A 25,739-nucleotide genomic window follows, 5' to 3' on the forward strand; every position below is an offset into this window, starting at 1 on the left:
ATCAAGAATAAGGCTAGGCGGAGGATATCTGTCCCATTTTTTCTGTACTTAAATACAACTTGGGGCTAAATTGCACATAACTGAGGACTCACAACTTACACAAAGAGAAAACTAACTTTAATGGAAGATGGGTTTTGAATCACTCCAAGCCACAATACTCAAGGAAATGGACACTAAGCTTTCATTCACATTTGGACTTGTGAAGGTCAACTGAGGAAAGAACCTGTGGAACATGGCAGCAGGCAGATACAAATCCTCCTGAGAAAGGATAACACCGAGAATATCAACATCCACTTCTATAAAATGAAGAAAGGAGAAATTTTTCATCATAGGAATAATGAAAGGACTTTCCCCTTAGTAGGAAAAGAAACTGTGTGTGCTACAACTTTACAAGGACTGAAATATTCTAAAGCTTCAAGATGGGATATCGGGAAGGGACCACTTTCCTGTGGAGGAAGGGAAAATGACTCAGCCCCCTGATGAAAGTGAAGCAGATGGAGCCTGTGGCTGGGCCCAGAGAGGGCCCTGTGCTCTGTGCTTCCCATGGCCATGGCCAAAGGTCAAGGCCCCTAGAGTAGGATGGGCCAGTCCAGTTTTGAAAACAGAAAAGAAAGGTAATCCACCAAGAGTTCTAAGGGGACTCTCTGTCCATTCTGTTTTGAAGCTATTGTCTGTGGTCATACCACTCATCACCAGACAAGATGAAGTTGTACCCCATGCTCTTGCTCTGCAGCGCAGCCTTCCCACGCTGGTCTGTCATTTCCTATGTAGGTTAATCCTCCTTCTTTCTCTAACACAGTTGGATTAGGCTAGAAAGAATGCTCCTGATCACCATCATGTTCTCTGGGACCCAGTGACACTGACCTCCCTGGCTGCCTATCTACGCTCTACAGGAAGCCTTCCCCAACCCCTCTTCATTCCACTGCCTTCCCTCAGTTAAGTATCTCTTATTTATCCTGTACATGTTTCCCTCATTAGACTATAGGTCCCTTGAAGACAGGGACTGTCTGTTAGCCTCTTTTTGTATCACCAGGGCACAAGTAGGCACTTACTAAATGTTGACTGATTGGTTGATTGAGCTCCAGAAATCCCACTTCCTCCAATACATCTTTTTAATTACTTCCATTCCACAAATACCTGAGTGTCTACCATATGTGAGGCACTTTTATCACAAAACAGTGAAATGTTTATGAAAGACAAAGGGCCATTTCTCTCAAGAAACATACAATCTACAGAAAGGGATACAACACTACACAAATAAGTAAACCACAAGGCAGAGTCTGATGGGAAACAAATCTAAGGAAGAGCTCCCATGTGGTGAGAAAAGGAAGGATCCTGGAGAAGTGGCCCCCAAGGGAAGTCTACAAAAAGTAAAGGTGAGACAGGCATGGAGGACAGTCTGCAAAAAGGCCTAGAAACAGGAGAATGTGGGACAAGACTGGGGGACAGAAGTTGTATACAGAGACTGAAAAGCAGAGTACACAGAGGAGAGAAGGAAGAAATAAGCCCACTGTCAGATGACTGCAGGTCTTGAATCCCAAGATAAAGAAGAGATCCTTCTAATTTCCAGACTCCTTCAAATGCCTGCCCCTACCAAACATACCAAGTCTTTTGTTAATATTTGACATATAGTATATTGAATGTGTTGTTCTTTAACATACAATATAACTAACATGGCTACCCCCACACTGCCAGGGTCTAGTTGGAAATCATGGAGGGGACATTGTTCAGATCTGACTCCCACAGCACTCGGTACAGATCTACAAAAGGGCTTCATCAATGCTTCTGGTGAGAAGAATGACAACTATTTTTATCCTTTTCTGCGCAAAACATTTAAAGGTGCTACACTGACAGCCCAAGATGCTCCCACTCCTGTTCATAAGTAGAACAGATGCTGTTGCCAAAAGACACAAACGTCCCCTTCAAAATGTGGAGATGCTGAGGGCTCCAGGCCAAGTCACACCTCTAATACCAACCAGCAGAATAACTTCCAACTAGGAAGTGTCTGTTTCTGCACCTCGTTAAGAGAGAGAATACATGTTAACATTGCTTTCTGTATCATCCATGGTAAAATGGTATCATGGGAGAAATCAAACCCTGACCAATGAATGCAAAAGGTAAACCACAAAACTATACAAATTCACCGCCCCTTCAGGAACGCTGTCAATGCAAGACCTTGGCACCTCAGCACAGTATGTGCCAGTGTCTTACACTATCAACAAGAACAGATGGGCAGATGTGGAGATACAGAGAAATGGGCTAAATCTTGGGTGGAAATGAAATTGACGAACACCAAACCCAAAGATTATTCATTTGTCAGTATCAGCTTGAAAGTAGATCTCTGCTAAAGTTCTGAGCAAAGATGAACGTCACTCGGGGACAATGGAAAGGCACATAGTGAGGGTGAATAGGATGCACCGTATGACAAAGGAGGAACTCTGAAGGATGCAAGAGAACTGGACTACAGAACGTCACAAAAGGGACCGCATGGCAGAAAGAGATGATGGACTAGTCACACGGCAAGAGTGGGAGGCGGGCAGACAGAGTGCTTCTCAAAAAAGGCCCTTTGAACTTTTGGGAGGATATGAACAAGAGTCAGACAAGCTAAGCAGACAGGGATAGACTAGATCGCTGAGATCACAGATCCATTTGAGCATTGTGAGTGTGAGTGACTTGGTTGAAGGCTCAGATGGCCCAAGTGTCTAATTTGTAGCTGGACACCAGATGACAAATCTTGGCGGAACAGGGGAAAATCAACAGAGACAAAAGTAAAGTGCCACATTAGGGTTCACAAAATCAAGCACACCACTTGGGGAGATGTGACTGAACAAAAACATCTGAGAAAAAGACTGGAGGATTTGAGTGATCCACATTCAGAAAGAGTCAACAGGGAGTAAGCAATGGAAGTAAAAACTCCTCTAAGGCAGAGCCTACGGTATTTTTCCTCTTCATATTCTCAGTGCCCTGCTGAGTGCCTTAAATCAAGGAAGCACTTGATAACCACTGGATAGCTTTACTGAAGTATCCTACACAGCGCAGAGAACAATAATGTCTACAACAACCACAGTAGCTGCACTGTGCACAGGGCATTGTACTGGACGGCACACACTTGGGGCACTGTCTCCAGGTATGGATACCTCATATTTGGAGATATACAGACAAGATCAAACATCTCCACAAGAGGGTAGCCAGAAGGATGGGAGGACTGGAGAATGCACTACATGAAAACTGGTTGGAGAATTTGGGGATGTTTTTGCCTGGCAAAGAGAATACTGTATTTGAGCTTCCTAAGGGCTCTCATGCAGAAGAATTCTCACTGCTAGCATTTCTAGAGCACTTTCAAAGCACTTTATATGTGTTATCACAACTGACCTTCACAACAAGCCTGGCAGGTTAAGAGCTATGATTATCCCCATTTCACAGATGAAGAAACTGAGACTGAATGAGGTCACTGACTCTCCCAGGAAGTCCTTCCCTCTGTCTACTTCACAACCTAAACTTGACCTGCTTGACCCCAAAGGTAGGACTAAAAACAGCAGATGCAAGTTATCCTAGCACAACACAGGCGCTGTTCTAAGTGAACGTAAAAGTGATAGTCCCTGGAAGGCGTAGGCTTCCTCTTCCCTTCTCCCCTCTACCAGACATCCGTTTGCTAGGGAGTCTGAAAAGAGTTTCTTGGTTAACCACGAGTTGGACTAGAGAGCCCCTGAATTTCCTTCCCACTCTCAGGTTCTGTCGCTCTACAACGTACAATCAGTCAGTAAACAATGCAGTTTCCCTTCTACTCTCTCATCAGCGACCTCCCCTCAAGCCTCCTTTTATAGGAGGCTAGAGCCTCTAGGAAATGCACCCTGGAAGCAGTTTGGGGGGCACAGCAGAAAGTAGTCCCTTCACTCTAAGCGTTACCCTCCCATTGGCAACCCACCCTACTCATTTCCTCTACAACATGCAAGAAAGTTTCCAAACAGGAGCACAGATTATTATATTTTTATATGCTGAGACTCCAACTACGGGGTGGGGGGAATAAAGGAGAAAATCCATATGGAATAATTTCAGTTTGTTCCAAAACTGAGGCCAAGTCTGAATTCTCTTCTATTAAATGTCTAATCAGGCTTACTAAAACACAGAGAAACACCCCCAGACATTGTCATTTTTCCAGCTTCCACAGGGATCTGCCTTCCTAGGTTTTCAAAAGGATATTCAGCTTTGTTTTTGTAGATCTCCTTTGCCTAATTAGTGTTCTTCTTTTATTTCTTTTCCCATTCTTACTGCCCATTCAGATGGGTGTTCTACTTCAACTGATCTTCCCCACTTCAACCATATTGGGGATGAGGAAGAAAACTTCTGGAAGAGGTTGAGGATTCATGCAAGGACAAGGGGGCTCTGCAAAGCTACCTGGGAACCAGCCCAGGCTCACTGGCTAAGTCCTCTCCATGAAGAAATCCAAGAACTTGGATTTTATCCCTACTGTCTCCTGAGGGGCCAATACTCCCATGAAAAGCAGCACTGCTATTCTTGGAGGGAGGGTCAGAGTGTTCTCAGAGAACGTTCACCAGGCATGAGATGCCAAATTCATATGTGGCAGCCTCCATTTCTTTGGTGTTCACTGATAAATATGTTAATCAATGTAACAAAAAAGGAAGTGACAGAACAGCACTCTCCCGAATCACAAGAAATCAGAGTACTCCCACTTTAAGGGGACATCAGAAAATTACCAAAATCATTTTCAAGCAACCTCCAAACTAAATGAGGCAGAGAAGAATTTCATTTACACTAGCTTCAAGAGGAAGTGCTGGTGTGAACAAGAACCTCCCCCTTACACCAGAGCCCAGAGACCTACAGCTGCAACGACTCCCCCAACTATGACCCTTAGGTGATCTTGGTGCTGTGGCTGGGATCTGCCAGAGCCTTTCCAAACATGCTGCACTAATACGAAGTTTCAGAAACCTTGGAGAACTAATCAATCAGTGAAGGGGGTCCTTGATAGAAAATCTGAGGATTGTTCAGTGTGAATAATCATGCCAAAGCCAGACAGGGACAAGCAAAAAAAAGAAATTTATATATGTATACATGTATATATACATGAGTATATATATGTGCGCATATATACTATATATATATGTATGCATGTATGTATGTGGGGGGGATCTAGACCCCCACATACACATACATGTTTTACAAATACAAATACACACACACACACACACACATACACACACACACACACACACACACACACACACACACACACACACACAACAGTCTGGCTTCTGACTGTATCATTCCATCTAACCCACTCCCCCCAAAGTAACCAGTGACCAATCCAAAGGCCTTTCCTCAATGCTCATCCTTCTTGGCCTCTTGGCAGCCCTGACACTATCCATCCCCTACTATCCTTTGATATTCTTTAGGTTTTTGTGACATTGCTATATCCTCATTCTCTTCCTACATATCTAATTAGTCCTTCTCAATCCTCTCTGCTTGTGATCTCATCAGCCTGCACAGACCTCTCTGCTGACCACCAGACTCACATCTCCAATTGCCTTTCAGACATTTCAAATCAGATGTCTCATAAACATCTTAAACCTAGCATGTCCATAACTGAATCACTGTCTCTTCCATCCAAACCCTCCTTTCCTCCTAACTTCCCTGTTCCTGCTGCTTGCATCACCACCCTCCCAGGCCCCCGGCCTTGCCCACTAGGTGTTATCCTCAACTCCTCACTGTCTCACCCCCCAACACCAGTCCATTGTCAGAGCTTATCAATTTCACCTTTGCACCATCTCTTAAATACACCCACTTCCCTCCCTCTGCCACAGTCACCACCTCAGTGCAGGCCCTGGTACCTGCTGGGGAGTCTTCTTGGCCCAAATCCCTCTCTATTCCCAATCACCCTCTTTTCAGCTATCAAAGTGATCTTCCAAGAGTACAGGTCTGACCATGTCACTTCTCACTCAATATAAAAGTCTTAGTTTGGCATTCAAAGCCCTTCAAAACCTGCCCCTCGTTCCCATCTTTCCAGTCTTCCTACACCTTATTCCCCCTACAAGTACTTTGCAAAATAGTGACTCTGGTCTCCTGACTATTCCTCAAGCAAGACACTCCATCTCCTGACTCCAGGTAATGTCCCTGGCTTCACCTGATTTGTGGAACACTCCTTCCTCATTTCTGCCACCTCCTGGCTTCCTTGGCTTCCTTCCAGGCCCATCCCACAAGCCTCTCTGGATGCTCTCTAATACTGGTGCCTACCCTCTGTGATGACCTCCACTTTCTCCTGAGTGGCATGTCTGGCCACAGCTACTTATACGTTGTCTCCCCCATTACACGGTGAGCCCCATGAGAGCAGATTGTCTTCTACCTTTCTTTGACACATAGCAGGTGCTTAATAAATGTTTATTGACTGAAAATATCATGAAAGACAACTACTGAGCTGGAGCCCAAATGAAAAAGCTTTTTTTTTTTTTTTTACAAAAAAAAAGCTTTTTGTAAAGATGATGAATGAAAAGAAATACATGAAAAAATGTATAAATTTGATAACTACCTGAAGGAACAAGAAAGCATCTTCTGATGGTGGATTTGGAGATTATAAAGAATTACAATTATAAAAATGATTTTAAAGAGATTCTAAAGAATCTGTGGAGGAAAGCACACCTAATGGTGTTGGGTGTGTGTTTGTATTTATTAGGTGAGGTGCATGAAGAGCCAATCAACAATGCTCAAGTAGAGCTGCTAGAAAATGGCCAGGAAATGATGCTGTTACAAAATGCCACTCCTTTTTTATGACTTCTGATCAGCCTGATCTCTTAATTGATTACAGTAACAAACACTGAATTCAAATCTAGCATAGTCCTGATTTTCGTTTTTTCCTCTAAGCTGTGTCAGTCTCATATCAATACATTCTCGGTTTTTATAGCTCTGATTTGAAAAGTGACTCAATCTAATGAGTTACTGAGTCCAAAGCAAAGCTATTTCCTCATGAAAAGAAAAAAGTGCATCTTGTGTTTATACAACATCTCCCTCCCAAGGAGAACTCCATGCCCCCAAGGTCACCCGAAGGTTCCTACAAAGCAGGAAAGGGACAGTCCCATTTCTGGGGAATTTCTGAGTAAGAGAAAGGTCAGTCACAACACTGGACAGCTCCATTCACTATGGGTTTTTTTATTTCGAAGAGAAATAAGGTAGGTGACCAGCACAGTCACCTGAAGGCTGAAAGTAGTGACTTCTAGCCCCTAGTTCTAATCCTCCACAGGTATCTCCATCACAGGCGATCTGCCCAAGAGCTGTCAAAATCCTCACCTGGCTCTGTGTCCACCCAACTTCATTTCTTACCAGGCTGCAATGTGTCCCAAGCCTTTTCACCAACACCAGTGAACCCTCCCCCCTTTCCTCCCCATCAGCCTCACCAGATCTCCCTGCCTCCTCACCTTCAATCTGTGGGCTTCTCCTCTCACTTTCAGGAGTTCAGTGATGGAGTCAACAAAGCCCTGGTAATGGAAGTTACACATTTTCTCAATCTCCCGATCATGATTGCGGATACGGGATTCCAGCTTTTCCATGAACCGACCATGCTCCTCACCATCATAGACAGATCTAAAAAAGAAGAGTTTACATTAAGGTAAATGCTCTACCACCATCACCAAACAAAGTAGGAATACATGGATTTCCAATTAACAGAACTAGGAGTAACCAAATCTCAAGATGAAACTAGAAGTAACATCATAGCTTAAAAAACAAATCAGCTTCTTGTAAGTCCACGAAGTACAGTAAATACACAAAGACATTGACCAGTGACCGGCACACAGTAAATGCTTAATAAATACTTGCTCCTTGATTGACCGCTTGATTCCACAGATATGGAGGAACCAAGAAAACGTGCAGAGTCTAGAGAAGAACGTCAGAAATGTTTATTAATCTTCTAAGCCGTATAACCTCTGAAGAAAGGCAAAAAGGAAAAAGAATTATCCTGAAAAAGACTAAAAAACAATTAAAAGCAGCTAGCTAACGCAGTGGATAGAGTGCTAGAGGAGAAGATCTGAGTTCACCACCAATCTCTACCTCTGTGATCCTGGGCAAGTCACCGTTCCCTCATCTGTAAAATGAGGGTGAGAATAGCTCCTTTATCTTAGCGCTATTTTAAGGATCAAATGAGATAAGATTTTTAAAGTTCTTTACATATCTTAAAGCAATTTATAAATTGCTAGCTACTAAGTGATTTAACTACAGACTTCAACGACAAAAAGTAATAACTAAGTGTTTTCAATTTCTAATAAGAAAGTGAGAATAAAAAACCATGCTCCAGTGACACATAATCTATAATGAATTTAGGTTGCCATGAGGAGGAATTTTCTAAAAGTAAGAGTGTGTTCAATACTTTTTTTTAAAGATCTTTAAATCAAGGAAAGAGCCTCCTCTGTGTAGGATGACAGACATTCAAGAGGCCTCACCTCGAAACCCAAAAGATTCCATCATTTGAGAAGCTAAAAAGAAAATGCTTGGGGCCATGGGGAGAGCGGCAGGCTGAAGTAAGGAGGACTTGCATTCAAATCCCACCTCAAAGCCTCCCTAGCTGTGTAAACTCAGGAAAGCCACGGTTTTTCTGAGTTCAATTTCCTCGCCGGCAAAATGGGAATTCTACGGCGCCTGCCTCACAGAGGAGACGTGATAATCCAATGAGGTAATGCAGGTAAAGCGCCCAACAGGGATGGGAAATGGGTCCTCGATTTCATTGTTATAAGGAACTCCCAGGAAAGAATTTCATCCACCAATACGGCTATTTTAGTCTCAGTAAGTAGCCTAGAGCCCCCAGGGTCACACAGCTAACATATGTCTGAAGCAGGACTTGAATCCAGGTCTTCCTGGCTCCAGGATCAGCTTCCTCTTGGGTTGCAAAGTTGTTGCTATGACAAGGATTATTATCATTAATAACGTTCAGTCTCAGAAATAGCTGTTATATCAGTAGTAGTATCATCGTCCGATTTCTTGTGCCTGTAATGGTCAACATCCAGGTTGACAACCCATCCCCTTTGACTTTAATTGGAGGCACTTAGTGGACTCCTCAGCTCCTATGTTTGTTTCCTTGCTTGACACTACCTCCTATTGGTCTGAATTCCTCCTATTTGTCATTTCTTACAGAGTCTTCCTGTTCCACCCTATTATTGTAATGACAAGGAGTTCAGTCATTTCCTATTCACGAGTGCTTCTGCTGCCACAAGTGTTTTCTGAGTGTCTGGTATAGAGGGCATTTTTCTTTTTATCTCTGATGGTCCTCAGAGTATCTATGCAGTATGGGGAACAACGAAGCAAAGGGTATGAATTTTAGTCAATTTTTTTTTTTAATAAGTTCCAGTTGTTTTCCAGGATGGCTAAACTAACTTACAGATCTATCAACAATGTAGCAGTTCTACCACTGAATGGGCCTGTCTCCCCACTGTCTCTCCATCACTGGCTGTTTCTGTCTTTTGTCATCTTTACCAGTTTCCTCAGTGAGGAGTGGAACCTCAGGGGGTCTGGAGTCATTTTCTTTTGAATTTCTATTACTGGTAGTGAACTGGGCATTTTTCTAGAGTTAAGTTTATAGTTCTTTTGTAACTTGCTGTTCATATCCTTCCACTATTAGACAACAGTTCTTGAGTCTTATATATTTTTGTCCAGTCTTCAGATATCAGAATTTTATCAGAAATTTGATGCCAGGGTTTGTTACCATGTGACAGCTTCTCTTTAGTTTCAGCTACATTTCATTTGTGGGAATATTCATTTTATATAGCCAAAATTGTTCATTTTAACTTTTATAACCCCCTCCATCCCTTTGGTGGCCAAGAATTCTCCCTCAGTGGTACCTGTAAAAGAGGCTTCTCTTCCCCTCCACTTTTTTAACGATGTGTCCCTCTTGATTCCAGTCAAATTCAAATAATCGTGCCTCTGACTCAAGGATGAAGCAATGAACTCCTCAAGTACCAATGAAGGAGGGACACAGAACAGATATCTCCACAATACCTACCCAACTTGCACTTCTCTGGGACTTCTTGCGCCTTTCTACCACGGCCCTGCACGAAGTGCCTTCCCTACTCCCCCTGCACCTTGTCAGCTTTCTTTTAGGGGTCGCCTCCCCTGCCCCGCCATTAGATTATAAGCTCCCTGAGAGCCGGCATTCTCTTTCTTCTTCACATTTATCTGTCTATGCTTAGCACTAGTCTGGCACATAGTAATTAATAAGTGTTTATTAGATGTGTAGTTGCTATGTCAAGCAGCACACTGAATTGGCAAAGGGCTGGGAGGGAGGGGAACCTATCAGTTTCATGATTTACGAGTCTACCTTGTAGTAACTACAGAAGGTGTATCAGTAAAAACTATTTCTAATATCTAGAGGAAGAAATCAGGTCCACCATGTCCACAATCAAACTGCAAATGGCAGAGCTATTACCAAGATTTAAATTAATGCAATTTTTCTTCTGGGTCCAAGCCAGAAGTGATCTAAGTCTTTGACAACCTCTTACCCTTTCTCTTCTACCCCTAAGAAAATCAGAAAATTTGTATTTCTCGACCAACTATGCCAATATGTTTCCCACACATTAAATGCCTAAAGGTTGCTTGTTGCAGTGTAGCGGAAAGGACACTGGACTCGGACGCAGGAGAACAAAATTCTCATACTGGCTCTGGCACTACAAAGCAACTGGAAAGGTGAGTTAGCTGCCTCAGTTTCCTTCTCCCTATAGTTTCTCTAAACTCCACTCCACAAGCATATATCTAGGGCAGGGATCAGCAAACCAGGACCTGTGGGATTGTGCAGACCAAGAAGTGAGAATGATTTTAATATTTTTAAATGATTTTTTATTGAAACACAGACACATTCAATCATTTACATGCTTTCCCTAACTGCTTTCCCTAACAACCAGAGCTGAGTGGTTGTGACAGAGATGTCACTTCAGCAACAGCAAGTTTCAAGCCCAGCTTCATACCACAACATTCCTTCTCCTTTTGTTACCAGTGCATATCCATTATGTCCAAAGAGGAAGGAAGGGGGAAAGGTTTCATTACAATTTTTTGAGCCCAGGACCAAGACTGAAATTTTTCTGAATGAGAAAAGCTACCCCAACCCTATTATCAAATACTGAATCGCCTTGAAATGGAGCTTTTGCTGCAGACTTAATAAGGCTTCTTTTTTTTTTTTATTTTTTTTTAATTTTTTTTTTTAATAAGGCTTCTTAATGAATCTGACCAATTCAAAGACAACTAATATTGAATCACAAGCTGCTCTGCCAAAAGTTAACAGAAGTGACGTCTCCATCCCCACACAAATTTGCAGTGCGTGTTTTCTGAGCTCAAACTACAGTTCCAGCAGCACTTTGAATGAAAAGTGCAAAAGAACTTCCCATATTTCAAAATCCATTTAATTGTGAAACTGATGTGATTGTCAACTAATGAGATGAATCTGCAATGTAATGACATGCTAAAAGGCAATCATCAAGAGAAGAACCTAAAAGAATTCTAGAAATGCCTTCTGAGCAATGAATATGCTCGATTAAAATCATGTGCTCACAGATCAATATCAGTATTTGGCAGCCCCAATCTACATGAAGAGATATTTTCGGAGCTGAAATACATAAAATCTCATTGTAGAGATTATCAACATTAACAAATGAACATTTGTGATTGATTTTAATGAGAGAAAATACTGCTGAACCCCAACTAAAAGAAAAGTTATTCCAAAAAAAAGGATCCCATTCTTCTTGTTAGCAGAACATAAGGACCTCCAAAATTATTGTTGCTGTTGTTTTATTTTTGTCAATAAAAATGTGCAGAAATTTGTTTTTCCTCTTGTTGTCTAGAAACACAACTAATACCCTTGGTTTTGCATCTTGGCCTACAGAGCCTAAAATCTTGAGTATCTTGGCCCTTTACAGAAGAGTTTGCTGACCTCAGCCTTCCCATAACCACAGTTACTTGGGGTCTTTGACTTTATCTAGCTTCGTTTGTTCCTAAACCAGTCTTGCCTCCACCACATTCCCTATGTATTCATTCGAGCTTCCCTTCTGAACCCCCAGAGAAGGCCACTCATTTCTTTCTGAAGCAGCTCATTCCACGTGTCATAGACTTATTGACTTAAAGGCTATTAAGCATAATGCCCTCATTTTACAAATGAGAAAACTAATGCACAGAGAGGTGAAGTGACCTTCTCAGGACCATAGAGTCAGTCGATCCAGTTCACTCACAAGTCAAGATATCACCTCACAATGTCACTGGGTTCTCTTCAAAAACAAAAGGCAAACAATAGCAGCCAGTAAGTACCTAATTTAGGTTCTGAACTCAGGTCTTCCTACAGGCCCAGAGTCCTATCAGTAAGCAGGGCTCACTACTTACTGTAAGTAGTGAGTAGCCCAGGTTACTTCTTTCAGCCAAGCTGACAGACATTGTGTTGGTCTATTCTTAAAAAAAAAATGAAATCTATGGCTACAATTCTAGGTGAGTACCACCCAGAAAGTTGCACTGGCCATGGAGATCAAAAAATATTTGTGGAAATCATTTCACTTCCAGAATCAGCACCAATGTCACATGGAGTCAGAGGAGCCAAGAGTGCTATACCGGAAATCAGGAAGAAAGCATCAGGTCTCACCAGTGCCCACGGAAAAGTAAGATGGTTAACTCTCTAGGCCTGCGCTCATGAAGACTGGAGAGGGAATCCAGCTTTGTGATTCTGGGAACGTCACTTAGCCTCTTCTACTTTGCAGGGTTGTTGTGAAGGTCCATTGAGCCACACACTAAGTGCGATAGAAATGCTGCTTCTTTTCCCTTCCCTTTCTCTGTTGTACCCCTTGGCATATATACAAGTTCAGTTTTCAGCGACCATGATAAAGGATCTTTAAAAGTTATTCCAGGGAAGGCAATAGATTCCAAATCTCCTTCCATTTGAAGCCTTCCTCAACCATCAAGAAGGAAGGAACCTTTCAAAGTTGTCATCAGCCAGTTAATGAACACTTTCAACCAAAGACACAACTGAAGAATTGTCGTTGGCTGGAGAGCAGTGTCTGAGTACCCATGACAGTTCCATGTGGGTAGTATCCATAGGACAGCTGGTATCAGTCACGCCTTCCTCTCCGTTTCTCTTTGCCTGCAGCTTGGGGAGGCCAATGCTGCTAGGATGCTCTTGAACAACATGGGCAGTGCCCTTAAGTTTGCTTTTGTGCATGTGTGAGTGTTTTAATGTTAATCCAACACCAGTAAGTTCCTCATCAGTACCATCCTCACCCAGAAACTCACAATTTTGAGTTCAATCTTTACCTCTATCCACCCAAAAAGCTTCTGATTTTCTCCCCACAGGGTGCTAATAACAATATAATATGCTATCATAAGAGAAAAGGAAATTTCCTCAGAGAAAAGAAACTTGAGACTTACAAAAATAATAATCCTCTGTTCTTTCAATTCAAACACTTATTAATAAGCTTATGAGCAAGGCACAATGAAAGAAACTAGAAATACAAAATACAAAAATCAGTTCCTAGGTGCTGACATGCGAGGGATGGGCCCACATCTCAGACCAATAAGGAGAGCCATGCTAACCAGAAGAGGAAGAGAAAAGCAACTGCTGGGGGCTTGATCAGAAAAGCTTTCCCCTTGAAGGAAGCTAAGGACTCTGCAGGATGAGAAGACAATCAGGGTCCATGGCCCAAGGAGGGTCAGCCTCGGTCACGGGACATGGTTCTGAGATGGAATACTGAATTCCAGGAACAAGTCAGCTAGTATAGCTGGAAGAGAAGTAAGGAAAGGCCAGCTGGAAGGATACTGCAGGACACAATGTCATGTGGTGGTGTTTGTGTGGCATCCTAGCTGCAAGGACGAGCTCCAGGAGGTCTTTCAACAAGAAGAAGACGTGGGTGGGATGATGCTTTAGGAAGACTGGCTTGGCAGGTAAGTGGAGGGCAGAGCACATTCAGGGTATTCTCTTTCCCTTACTCTAATTGCAAAAAAAAAAAAAAATCAAAAAGGGGGTAAAAAAGAAGAAATTACCCATTTACAGGAGAAGTGTATTTAGTCTGGAACTGACTGAAACAATGGACATTTTTCCTCTGTGGGGCTCAGGCCTTTTATCTATAAAAGGAGAGGTCAGACCAGATCATCTCCAAGGGTTCTTTCCAAATTGAACATTCTACACCTCACTCAAATTTTCAATTTTTGTCAATGGTATAAAAAGGATATGTCATTTAGAGCAAAGGAGAATGCTCTAAATGTACAGATTAAACAGATTAAAAAAAACAGATTAAAACAGGTCCTTTTCCTTAATATCTCTCCATCTCCAGCCTGACTCTACTAACCAAGGCCTCTTCTGATTCCAAAAATTCACTTCAATACTACAATATTTTTAAACATGAAAGGAATAAAGGAAATCCTTATAATGTGTTGATAAGCCAAGTTGATATCTCAAGCCGCAAAAGACAAGTATGAACAAAGGGGACTAAAAAAAAGTCATAATAAAAGTATGTATTTAAAGGCTATATTTCTATCACTCATATTAACATTTTAGCGTTGTTATTTTTCCTACTGAACCACCACTAAGGTCCTTTTCCAAAGCTTCGCCACGGCTCAAAGGCAAACAGACCAACTACAGGCACAAGCCAGTCCTACATTGAGGCAGAAAGGTTTAGAGGCTGTCACCTAAGTAGGATGCTGGCCAGGATGCTTGGCTTCCAAGTAAAAAGCAGCTCTGGCAGACAAGCCCCTGAGACATGGAAGGGGCACAAACCTTACTGTTGGAGAAATTCCTCACATTTCAGGCCAATTTCAGACTCGGAAGCATTGTGTTTTCTCCTCAAAGATAAGAAGGAGGTAACGTGCTTTTCCCTACACATCTCACATTTGCTTTACAACATTCAAAGCAAAGCTCTGAATGTTCTTTGAATTAAAACCTAACCACCTTGCTCAGTGTCACCAAGGACCCAGGACAGGTACAGGACATCTTAGGGTAAATATCAGGTCTAAACTTTGGAAAGATGATTGAGGTTGGCTCTGCCGTTGCTGGTTTTAGCACTGAACAGTAACCAGGTATCACTTCCTGAATCACTGCCACCAACCTCCCTCCCCCCCCCCAAGCAAATTTCATTTAAAATAGAGAGAGGCTGCCATCTAGTGATCACTCATTTATTACAGTCTTTGGAGGAATTCAGAAGCTGCTCTTCTTTTTCCTGTCCTTCCTTCTCCTCCTCCTCTTCCTCTTCTCTGTCTTTCTCCAAAGAAATTCTAGAGATCCACCGACCAGCCTCTCAAACACTACTGAAATGGGACACACACTGGATGAAAGGACGAGGCCATTTATGATATATTATTACAGAGAAAAAGTAAGAATTATTCCTTTAAAATCAAGCCCTGGATTCCAATTTCCAATCAGGCAGAAGAGTAGTGGGGGAAAGGGTCAAAATGTGTTTGAAAAGCCCAGGTGTGCCACAGATGAGTAAGCCCATTCATGAAACCTCATGTGCACTCATGCATACAACTGGTTTAGCTCTCCTCTTCAAATGCCTGGGAGTGAGCCAGGGCTTGCACCAGGTGAGATAATAGCCAAATAACAAGAAAACATGTTGGCCCCTTGGAAGCTCAGTTAAATTTTAGCTGCCCTTTGGAGCTCGCCAAAGACCTTCACAAGATTCACACGTATGGCAGGTCAGAGATGGTATGCATATGCCTGGCTAAAAAGATGTCAACATGTAACTAGTGTAGTGGTCACATTATACCCTAGCCCCAAAATTCGTGTTTTCTTACGCATATCACTAAATCCCTCCCAGGACTAAATTCTTCAAACTATAATTAATGAAAAAGAGATTTTCCACCTGAAAAATGACACCCAGAGTTCTCTCTGCTAATGACTACAGAACTACACCATTTGCTCAAACCCCCAACAATTTAATGTACTTTAAAATAACCAAACAAACCAAATGTTCATCAAGAGGTGAAAGCATATTTAAAGGCAGCCTGGTCGAAGAAAAGATCTTTAAACAAACTACACGGTTAAAAAAAACAAGGGAAGAAAAGGGGCCACTCACATTACATGGGTCTGCCGTTCCCAATCTGCTGGTTCCCATGAATTATACCCAGGGGCAGTGTGGCAAATCAGAGAAAACCTCCGATCACTAGCCAAGGAATACAGACTGCCAGAAAGACTGAAGGCTGGGTTTCTAGCATCCCCCTCTCTCGAAAGTGGCTTAGACTCCATTATTTATCAAACCACTAAACACCCTGAACTGTCTAAATAGCAGGTGAAAAACAATATCCCTCCATTGGTCTCATGGGAAAATAGATTTCGGGAGGTCATAACAAGCCTAAGGATCCAAATGAAAACCACACATTCTTGGACATTTTCTTGGGAGGGGGTAAAAATCTTAAAGATTTGGACAGTAATCTGCATGCGTTTCCTCAGGACCAAAGTAAAGTACAGTTAGTTCTTGGCATTTTGAGCTCAGTGACTTCCAAGAGACCCTGTACCTGCATACTATGCTCTGCATCACAGCTTAATTCTCTATTCACGTGATGGTAATTTGGAAGTTTTAAGGAGGTCTATGCAGACAAGTTCAGAACCAAGACAACTGTCAGAGAACAAGGGAAGTGAAGCTTTTATTTTTGTTTCTGACTCATCTGTAGAACACATTCCAGGGGTTTTTTGGTCTTTCCTTTTTTATACATATATTCTTAAATTTCTGTCGTGGTTGCCATCTTAAAACATTTTATTCTCATTAAGCTCCATAAAAGCATCATTAGCATTTTTGTTTATTCCAAAGTTAAAAATAAAATGGAAAAACCGCTCTGTATGATGTTGAAACAGTCCCTGCTGAAGGTCAAAAGGAGTTTAAAGCCTCTTTTACCTGCTTACTACTTTCTACCACCCTCGACTCTATGTTCAGCCCAGGGAATGGCCTTGGAGTGTCTAAATATCCCAGCTGCTGATAACCCAACTTGTAGTGAGGGCTCCCAAGCAACAAGTCACCCCCAAACAACTGTGGGAAACCACTGCTGCATGTGAATAGCTAAGGACAAGCTGAACCACCATGGTCAAATTCAATGCCATGAGCAAGATCAAAAACATCTAAAGCTTTCTTTCCTTTCTTGTGGACCCTGAAGTAACAGACATACCAAGGTAGCCAATCAGTTTCACTAGATAAACCATGCAACCAAAAGAATGCTGGAGTCTGAGATTCCCTCGAAGGAGGGAAGGTGACCCCCTGGTACATACAATGGCTGGTCTTGGGGGCAGGGGCAGGGCACTTAATAATAGTGCTGGGAAGTTTCCCTTGGGCTCCTGGCTCCAGTTAGCAGCTACAGGAACAGGAAGGCATAGACAAGCGATCGGTCACAAACATCAAGCAAAATCAACAACAAACTATTAGGAAACAAATCAATTAAAGCAAGGAAATTCCAAATTAAGGTTACTGCCTGCCTCAACGTTCAGACAATTAACCGACATCACAGCCTGGGGACGAGGGGTGAAATGGTTTGTTAGCAGCTTCATCCTGGATGTGAGGCCGCTCGTGTGTCTATGTGCCACGAGAACTCTTTGCCTTTGTAATTTTCCACAGCGGTCACGAGATCTGGTGGCTGAGTGCTAGACCAACCATGGGGCTTGGGGGTTGTAGCTGTGCCACTAAACCCTTCAAGGATTGAAATAAATGAGCCCAGGTTCTGCCAACGAAGTAGGAAACTGCTGGTGAGTCTGCCATCACTAGCTCAATCCATGGCTTCCAGACTCCCAAGATGCAATGGGGAAATGGTTGGCTTTGGGAGGAAAAGCTTAACATTCAATGTGCAGAGCTGGAAATAAATGAAAATACAACTCAGGCAATTCATTCCTGATTGACCCCTCCCCCTTCCATTGCATAGCTTATCAAACAGGATGCTGGGAAAAAGATTTCCATTTTCTTTGCAGAAAGATATTTAATTATTTCAGCTAAATAGGTACTCTTCAGAGAACAAGGTTATATTGAAACAAGGAAATGTATTAGAGTAAAAATTCTTAATTTTAAGCTACCAAGGCAAAAAGGACAAATCTGGTACCCCCAAGTAGAAAACCCCAGGACAACACTCCAACATAAACACATTACAGCCTATGGTTTCAGCAATCTATGTAGCTACACTCCACAAGAACTTAGAACAGATCAGTCAAGCTTCACAGGACCTCTGGATAAAAATCTAACAAATACACAACCTAACTGCCTTACAACAGAGCAGCACCAGGTGGGTCAATGTTCCAATCCAGACATGGAAATTTACTTAGCTGGGCAATACTGGACAAGTCATTGAACCTCTACCTCAGTGTTCTCTTCTCACCTCACGGAGCTGTTGTGAGGATCCAACGAGACAACATTTGCATCGTGTCTGCCACGCAATAAGCATTCAATGAAAGCTTGTGCCCTCTTCTTCCCCCTATGTTTATTGACGAGCCGATCCATTTCATCATTCTTGATCCCTGGCCCAGTAAGCAACATCTAAGTAGTCACTGAATAGCAAATGGCCAGAAATAACGTTACCATTTATTTGCACCCTAAGAATGGTGTGTTTAAGACAGAAAGAAAATGTCATTTACAGGGGAAAAGGCCTCCCAACAATGTGATTCAACTGCTTACCAGTAGAGAGATAACAAGGGGACAGGATCCACGAACAAGGTGGCTCCCAGTAGGGTACAACCCTCCACAAGTAAGTGAGCCCAGAACAGAAGGCATCCCTACCCTCAGCCCAGCCTACAACCAAACTTCAAAGAGGGTCTGCCCAAAGTATTTTCCGGCGTTTTAGAGATCCAGGATCAGAGTCCAGAAGACCTGTATCCAAGTGCCAAGTCCCAAGCAAAACTGCCTTCCACAGTCTTTATGATCCTAGGGGCAACTCATTTAATTTCTCAGTCCTCTCCAGGCAATTTTCAACACCAATCTATATGGGGAGGGGTTTTCCTTACTGGGAGTTACCTAAATAATAAAATCAAAGAAATTGACCAAAAAACAGTAAAAGGGGGACTGGCAACCCCCTGAAACATGTCAACTTTGCAATGCTCCAGACACAAGTTGTAGAAATGGAAAACAAACATTGATTTAGCAGCAAATTCAAATTCAAGTTCACTCTCTCCAGAACATATTGACCAACAGAAATTATCTGTACTAAAACCTAAGCCTTGACATTTAAGAGGGGATGGTCCAGGAAGAAGGAGCTGGAAGGTGCATGACAGAGAGTCTACTGAAATCAGGATCTGAGAATCATTTGGTTATAAGAAATAATGCAAGGAGAAAAAATGCTCTTTGTATGATTAAACTGCAACCAGGCCTGGCAAGCACTGAGAGCAAGCCTAGCCCAGGCTGCCAGGACCTGGGGGAGGGTGACAGAAATCCCTAAAGGCCCTTGAAAAAAATGGCTTCCAGGTGGAGATCTGTTCCAGTGAGACCTGAGGCCATTTGAACTTTCTTTAAACAGTGGACAATGGACTACAAGGACAGAAAACAGTGAGGAAGCTTCTGACCATCATGGCTAAGCTTAAACTCAGTTAATCCCCAAGCTGGCAAAAGGCACATGTCCAAACACAATCAAGAGAAGCCATGCTCAAGACTACAACCCAAATGCCTCCGAATTTGGATCTAACCAGCCTTGCAGGGCCTAGATTGAAGAGAAACCAAGAGCTCTGGACTGTGATGATAAACATTTGACAAAATCCTGGAAGGAATTAGGTACATTCAGAATCAGGCAAAAACAGGCCTGGGCACCCTCCACACGCTCCCACTCTGATCCTTAAAATGAACTCCTTCCTGTGGGGGACTTGTGTGTTTTTTTAATAAAGGCAGAAGACGGACAATGCCAATTTCTTCCCCTTCACTCCCTCCCCTAAGCCCAAAGTAAAGACCAAGAATGGGATAGAAATCAAAGTTTAATATTGAATCAGCAACAAGTGGAATTATGGTTTTAAAAAGTAAAAGCCAACTCCAAAGCCTTCCTGAAATGACCCAGACTTCCTCTGCCCCATTCCCTACCTCGTCCCAAGCATCGCTTTTCAGGTCTGGGACAATCCTTCTCTAGTAGACGGCCAAAAACTCATATTTCTCATCCTCTTTCAAATTGCCCCAACAAAGTGAGCGGCAAAAAAATGAAAAACCAAATGAAAACGTGCTCCCCATGTGGTTCCTGAGTCATTAGCCCCTCTCCCATGAGTAGAAAACCCCAAGTACAATGTGCTACATCATGATGACTGGCCTAGTCTTCTGCATTCACAGCCAGCTCACTGAACGCTGCTGCAAAAGCCCATGTCTACGTAGCCTGTCTTTTCTGAATCAGAAGGTCGTAGAGGGCCAGGTCCACATCTGTAAGGGGAGATACCATGCCATGTGGCTAAGGCTATTTTCATTAAAATGTTCTAATGAGGATAAAAGATAAGTTGGAAGACTGGGAGTAAAAAGCTGTGATTTCTATCCTCAGCTTTGTCATTACTGCACTGTGACCCTCAAACCCCATCCTCTTTCTGTGTCACACCCAATTACAACTTCTACCTACACAACAGTCTCGTAAGAAGGAAGAACACTTTGCAGCATACCATCACACAGAAGCCAAGGGCCACACCTAAAGGATGCTGGATGACTAAAGAGTCCAATAATATGGGCCACAGAGGGAGCGAGCATAACAAGAAGGGAGAAGGGATGTGAGCAAAGCATCATCAGTCAAAGGAGATACCCACAAGCCTACTTCAATTACCTTTCCCCCATGAATCAGTCATTAAGGACATGTCAATTCCCATTAACATTTAGAAAGTAACTAGTGACCTAGAATCGATCCATAGCCCTCCTGTGTGATGGAAAGCAAGAGGAGCCTCCAGGACACTGCTCTTTCCCACCAGGCCCTCAGAATGAAGGCCCTCCCCCACCATAACACTTCTAGGGTAAGGAGAACTGCTCTTCCCCAATCAGAGTTCTGGAAACAGGACTGGCCTCTAGACTGTCCCACCAGAGCACGGGGACTTCACTAACATTTCAAAGTGCAAAGAGGTGATGTCACAAACCCCAGACCAGCTGTTACAAGGGACTATATATATCACAAGGTGAAGATTTCAGTTTTCCTTCCTTCCTAGACATGGGCTCTCTACCATTTCCATATTCTCTTCCATCCAGTTGGCTCTCAAAGATCTTCACTGGGCACACACCTAACAGAGAGTTACATCTACTATGGGCAGGAGGAGAGATCAAGTCAACTCCCCATTCTGAGACAGGAGTATGTACAACAAGATGAGCCTCCATATGATACCACCGGGGGATTTTTTTGCCTTCCATTTTCCATGGAGGCCTTTAATCACATAAAACCAAGTGGGAGAGCTTGAAGAAATTAATGCTCAGTCTTGAAAAAGTCCAGGAAATGGAAGAAGTCCCCCCCAGCCAGTCTAGCTCCAGCCAACAACCAGCCCCCCAACTGAGGCCAACATGGAGAGAACTCACCATGAGCCAAAGCTTTTAATGTCCCTCCCTTTTGAAGGCACAATGGAAACAATTCCCCAGAACAAAGAAGCTACGTCAGCGAGCTCTCTGTGCTCAAACTCTTTCAAGTTGGAAGGACAGTTGATTCACACCATGTGTGGGAAAGAAACACTAGTTAAAACCAAGCAAGATAAATTTCTGGTCCCCAGAGCTGGTTAATATTAAACTGTAATGAATCATCTTTACAGTGCATTGTAAACAAAATATTTTGTTTACCCACCCAGCCCCAATTTGACCCTCCCCCGAAAAGGAAATTTTATGACAATTAGTAATGCCCAGGTCACATATGCTCCACCATGAGACAATCTTCAAATGCTGACACTGAGGATTGTATTAAAAACAAGCAGAGAGCCAACTGGCAGAGTCAAACACCCAGCCATAGACGCATGAAAGATCCCAGACTCAACCTTGAAATTTCAAAACTGGCGCTCTAGGGCAAGCTCGGGACAGTAAGGGCCTCAAGATCCCAGTCTCCTTCTTCTTGCCACAGCCACCACCACCATACAACCAGCCACCTTCCTTACCTGGTTCTCATTGGTCTTTCTTAATGGCAAACTACTCCTCACAACTTCTGACCCAAGAAAGTTAGCCAAGCCTCATAAACATATGAAGCTCTACTCAAACTTCAGCAGGGACAGAAGCAAAGGGCAGCCACCCCATCCATCCACTAGCTACATACATGCTCAGCACTTTACTAAGTGCCCCAAAAACAAGAGATGTCACAGACCCTGCTTTGGCAGAGCCTGGAATAAAACTGGAGACAGGAAATCTAAGACTCGTAAAACACTCCAGACTGAAACTGTAATACTGATTAGAAGTGAAAAGTGGAGAGAATTCTGTTCAGTCAACTCTCTATTATCTGCTTACAGTGTGCTAAGTGCTTCACAATTACGTTGGTGTTTAATCTCACAACAACCCTGCAGGGTGGGTGCCGTTACTAACTGAGTTGATTCTGTTATCTGCATGAGAAATATCTATTCTAACCCAACTGCACCCAGCCACAGGATCTCCATTACCCCCTAGTCCTCCAACCCCTTTTCAATACAGCCTGTGCCACTCATGCACCAGCATGGCAAAATAAGGGGATGGGGGCAGACAACTACCATGAGGTATGTGGACAAGTACAAGAGGCCCTGACTGCATTTCAAAACAAGACCTAGTCTATGGCTTAGACTGCTCCAATAACAGATCTGTAAGTACTCCCTCCAATGGAGAGAAATACAACTCCCCCAACCTACTCAGCAGATTTTTAACTGTCATCCACCTCCAGGATCAATTCTAAAGACCCTTGTTTGGCATTCAATGCCACTCCTAACCTCCCCCCACAAGTACTTTGTCATCCAGTGACAAAGGCTTCCCTTCTGGCTGTTCCTCAGAAAAGACACTCTGGGCCTTTTTACTGGCTAGCCCCAATGCAGGGAGTCTTCTCTCTCCTCATCTCCATCTTCTGGCTTCCTTCAAGTATCAACTTAAGTGCGACTTTCTGCCCTTCCCCATCCCCCCTGAATCGGAGAGCCTTTCCTCTGAGATCACCTCTGCTTTATCCGGTATCTTGTTTGTACACAGCTGTCTGCCGGTCATCTCTCCTTTAGATTAGAAGGTCATGGTGTGCCCTTCTTTGTAACCCCAGAATAGCTGGGCATGGGGAGATAGGAATAAGCATTTCAATAGGGAATACTATGTGTCAAGTACTGTGCTAAGTTTATATTGGATTTATAAATATCATCTCCTTTGGGCACTTGCAACACCCCTGGGAGGTAGGTGCTGTTTTCATCCTCATTTTACAGTACAGGAAACTGAGGCAAAAGAGACTGAATGATTTGCCCAAGGTCACCCAGCTATTAAATATCTGAAGATTTTGAACTCGGGTCTTCCCAACCCCAGGCCCAACCCTTTATCCACCTTGCCCCTAGGTGCCTCAAGAAATGCTTGTTGAATTGTGTTACCTTGTAGACAGTGTATCTAGGTGTGTAGGTGGTGTCTCCTGTGTTGGAATGTAAGCACCTTGAGGACAGGGGCGGTTTCTGCTTTTTCTTTGTATCCCCAGTACTTAGCTATAAATAGCCAGCACTTCACAATAATAACCATTATTGTTGTATTTATAAAGGGCTTTCAGGTTTGCAAAGCATTTGACCTTCACAGCAATCCTGTAAAGGAGCTGCCATTATTATCCTTACTTTAGAAAAGAAGAAACTGAGACAGAGAAAGGTTAAATGACTTGCCCAGAGTAACCCAGGAAGGGAGTACATGACACAGGACTCAAATCCAAGTCTTCCTGCACTCCATCCACTATAGCAGCGAGCTAGCTGCCTTGCTGATTGATTGATTGATGGACTGACTGAGGCCAGTAGGAACAGGCAATCCAAGCAAAAACCAGGAACCAGCCCCATCAACCACTATGTAATATAAGGCCCTTCATTCTTAATACAGCATCTGCTCCAGAACACCCTGCCACCTGGTCTGCATCCCTTGTACAGTAGTAAGAAAGTGGGGAAACTCCATACAGTATTCTTACCAGAGATGTTCTAAACTGTGATGGCAGGGAGAGAAGGAGAAACAAAAGACAGAGGAGTTAGATCAATGTACTCATGGTTCTGCTTGTTAACTCTGAAGCGAGAAAAAGACAGCAACAGAAAAATGAGCCAGGTTAGCAGAGTGCCTTGTGGGTACACACACGCACACACGCACGCACACACACACATACATGCACACACATAGACACACACACACCCCACATGCATGTCCCAGGACTGCAGAATCATTAGGACCTCCACGGCCATCTAATCCAATAGCCACTCCAATGCTGACACAGCATTTGTGGACATCCTCCATGAAGGAGACCGTCCAGAAGCAGCCCATTCCAATTTGGGATAGCCCTCATTATCAGAAAAGTCCTGCCGACATCAAGCTGAAGCTGGCTTCTTCGCAACTTCCACACGTTGCCCACCATTTTGTTCTCTCATGCTGTCTCCCACATGATAACAATCACACTCCCCTAGAGTTCTCTCATCCAGTTCCTAGAACCAATGAATACCATGAACACGTGTCCTTTCCCCAGCCTGACTGCTTTCTTCCTGAAAGATTCCATCTTATCGATGGCCTTTCTACAATACAGTTCCAAGAACATACACATGAGAGAGTGTGTTGTATGTGTCCCATCAAATCATCATTAGAACAGACATCCATTTCAGGTCATGACACTTTCAAAAAGATTGTGGAGAAACTAGAGAGACTCCGGAGACAATTAAAAGGTTAGAAAGTTGGTCATCTGAGAAAATGCTGAAGGAAGCTGGATTGTTTAGTCTGCTTTTTCTTCAAAAGTCAAAGGAGTGATTTGATTATTCAATCTAAGTCCATGTGGAGGATTTCTATGAGACGTGTTCTCCAGGGGGCACCAAAGTAGAGGAAACAGACAAAATTAAGGCAGGAGGCACCAGAGTAATAAAGTGAAACGGGCTCCACCAAGGGCCATTCTGGGCCATCAGAGAACAAGGGGAAGAGAGGACTGCCAAGAATGGAGCTCTGGAGGCTGCAAACCATCAGAAGGGAGAAGCAAAGCGCTGCCTGAAGTCTCTTAGAGGTGCCCTGGATACTTTCTGGAAAACTCTGCCAGAAGTACAAGCTCTGGGAGATTGTATCACACCTGAAAGCCTTCCAGTAGGACCCCACAGCAGCCTCTGATACTTTCTAAGGAGAACCTGTGCTAAATACAGAGGGGCTTACCAGTTGGTGATAAAATCTTAGTCAGTCCATGACAGACTGTGAAACAAAGAAAAATACAAAATGGCTGCAGTCCCATGAAGCCCATTTCCGTTTCTATAGAAACAGTGGCAGAAAGAGAGAAAATCAGTCAGAGAACACAAAGAATCAGTTTTTAGACTCTGTATAAACATTAACTTGGTTGCTGGTACTCTAAATAAGAGAGCTTTGTCCAATGACTAACAAGCGTATGGCCTTGAATTTTCAAGGCATTGAATTATGGGAATGGGGCTCCTGAGCCTGGGGGACATGAACTTTTTCTTATGATTATTTTTGTAATTATCTTTCACTACAATCGATTTCCTTTGTAATCTTTTGCATTTTGTGCATTTAAATAGCTAATTCTGAGGAATCCAGAGGCTTTACCACACAGACGGTACAAGGAGTCCCAGACAGGTAAAACAAAGAGGATGTCAGTGATATCACTGGTGATCAATGATGTATGGCCTGAATGGCACACAGGAGTTAGAATATGCACCTTTAGGGGACCTCACAGATCCCCTGAAT

At 43.1% G+C, this 25,739-nt stretch overlaps 1 protein-coding gene across 4 annotated transcripts in view; it reads right to left on the bottom strand.

The window, feature by feature from the left end:
• The window catches only part of EXOC6B (exocyst complex component 6B), a 607,915-nt gene that overhangs the window by 523,945 nt on the left and 58,231 nt on the right, over positions 1-25,739 (bottom strand). For all 4 annotated transcript variants that reach the window (XM_072613606.1, XM_072612000.1, XM_072612825.1 and 1 more), the window contains exon 2: positions 7,425-7,590. In XM_072613606.1, the coding sequence (XP_072469707.1) occupies positions 7,425-7,590 (166 nt within the window). The remainder of the gene's footprint in view (positions 1-7,424; positions 7,591-25,739) is intronic.

This window comes from Notamacropus eugenii, chromosome 1 (genome assembly GCF_028372415.1).
Source record: "Notamacropus eugenii isolate mMacEug1 chromosome 1, mMacEug1.pri_v2, whole genome shotgun sequence".
Taxonomy (NCBI): domain Eukaryota; kingdom Metazoa; phylum Chordata; class Mammalia; order Diprotodontia; family Macropodidae; genus Notamacropus; species Notamacropus eugenii.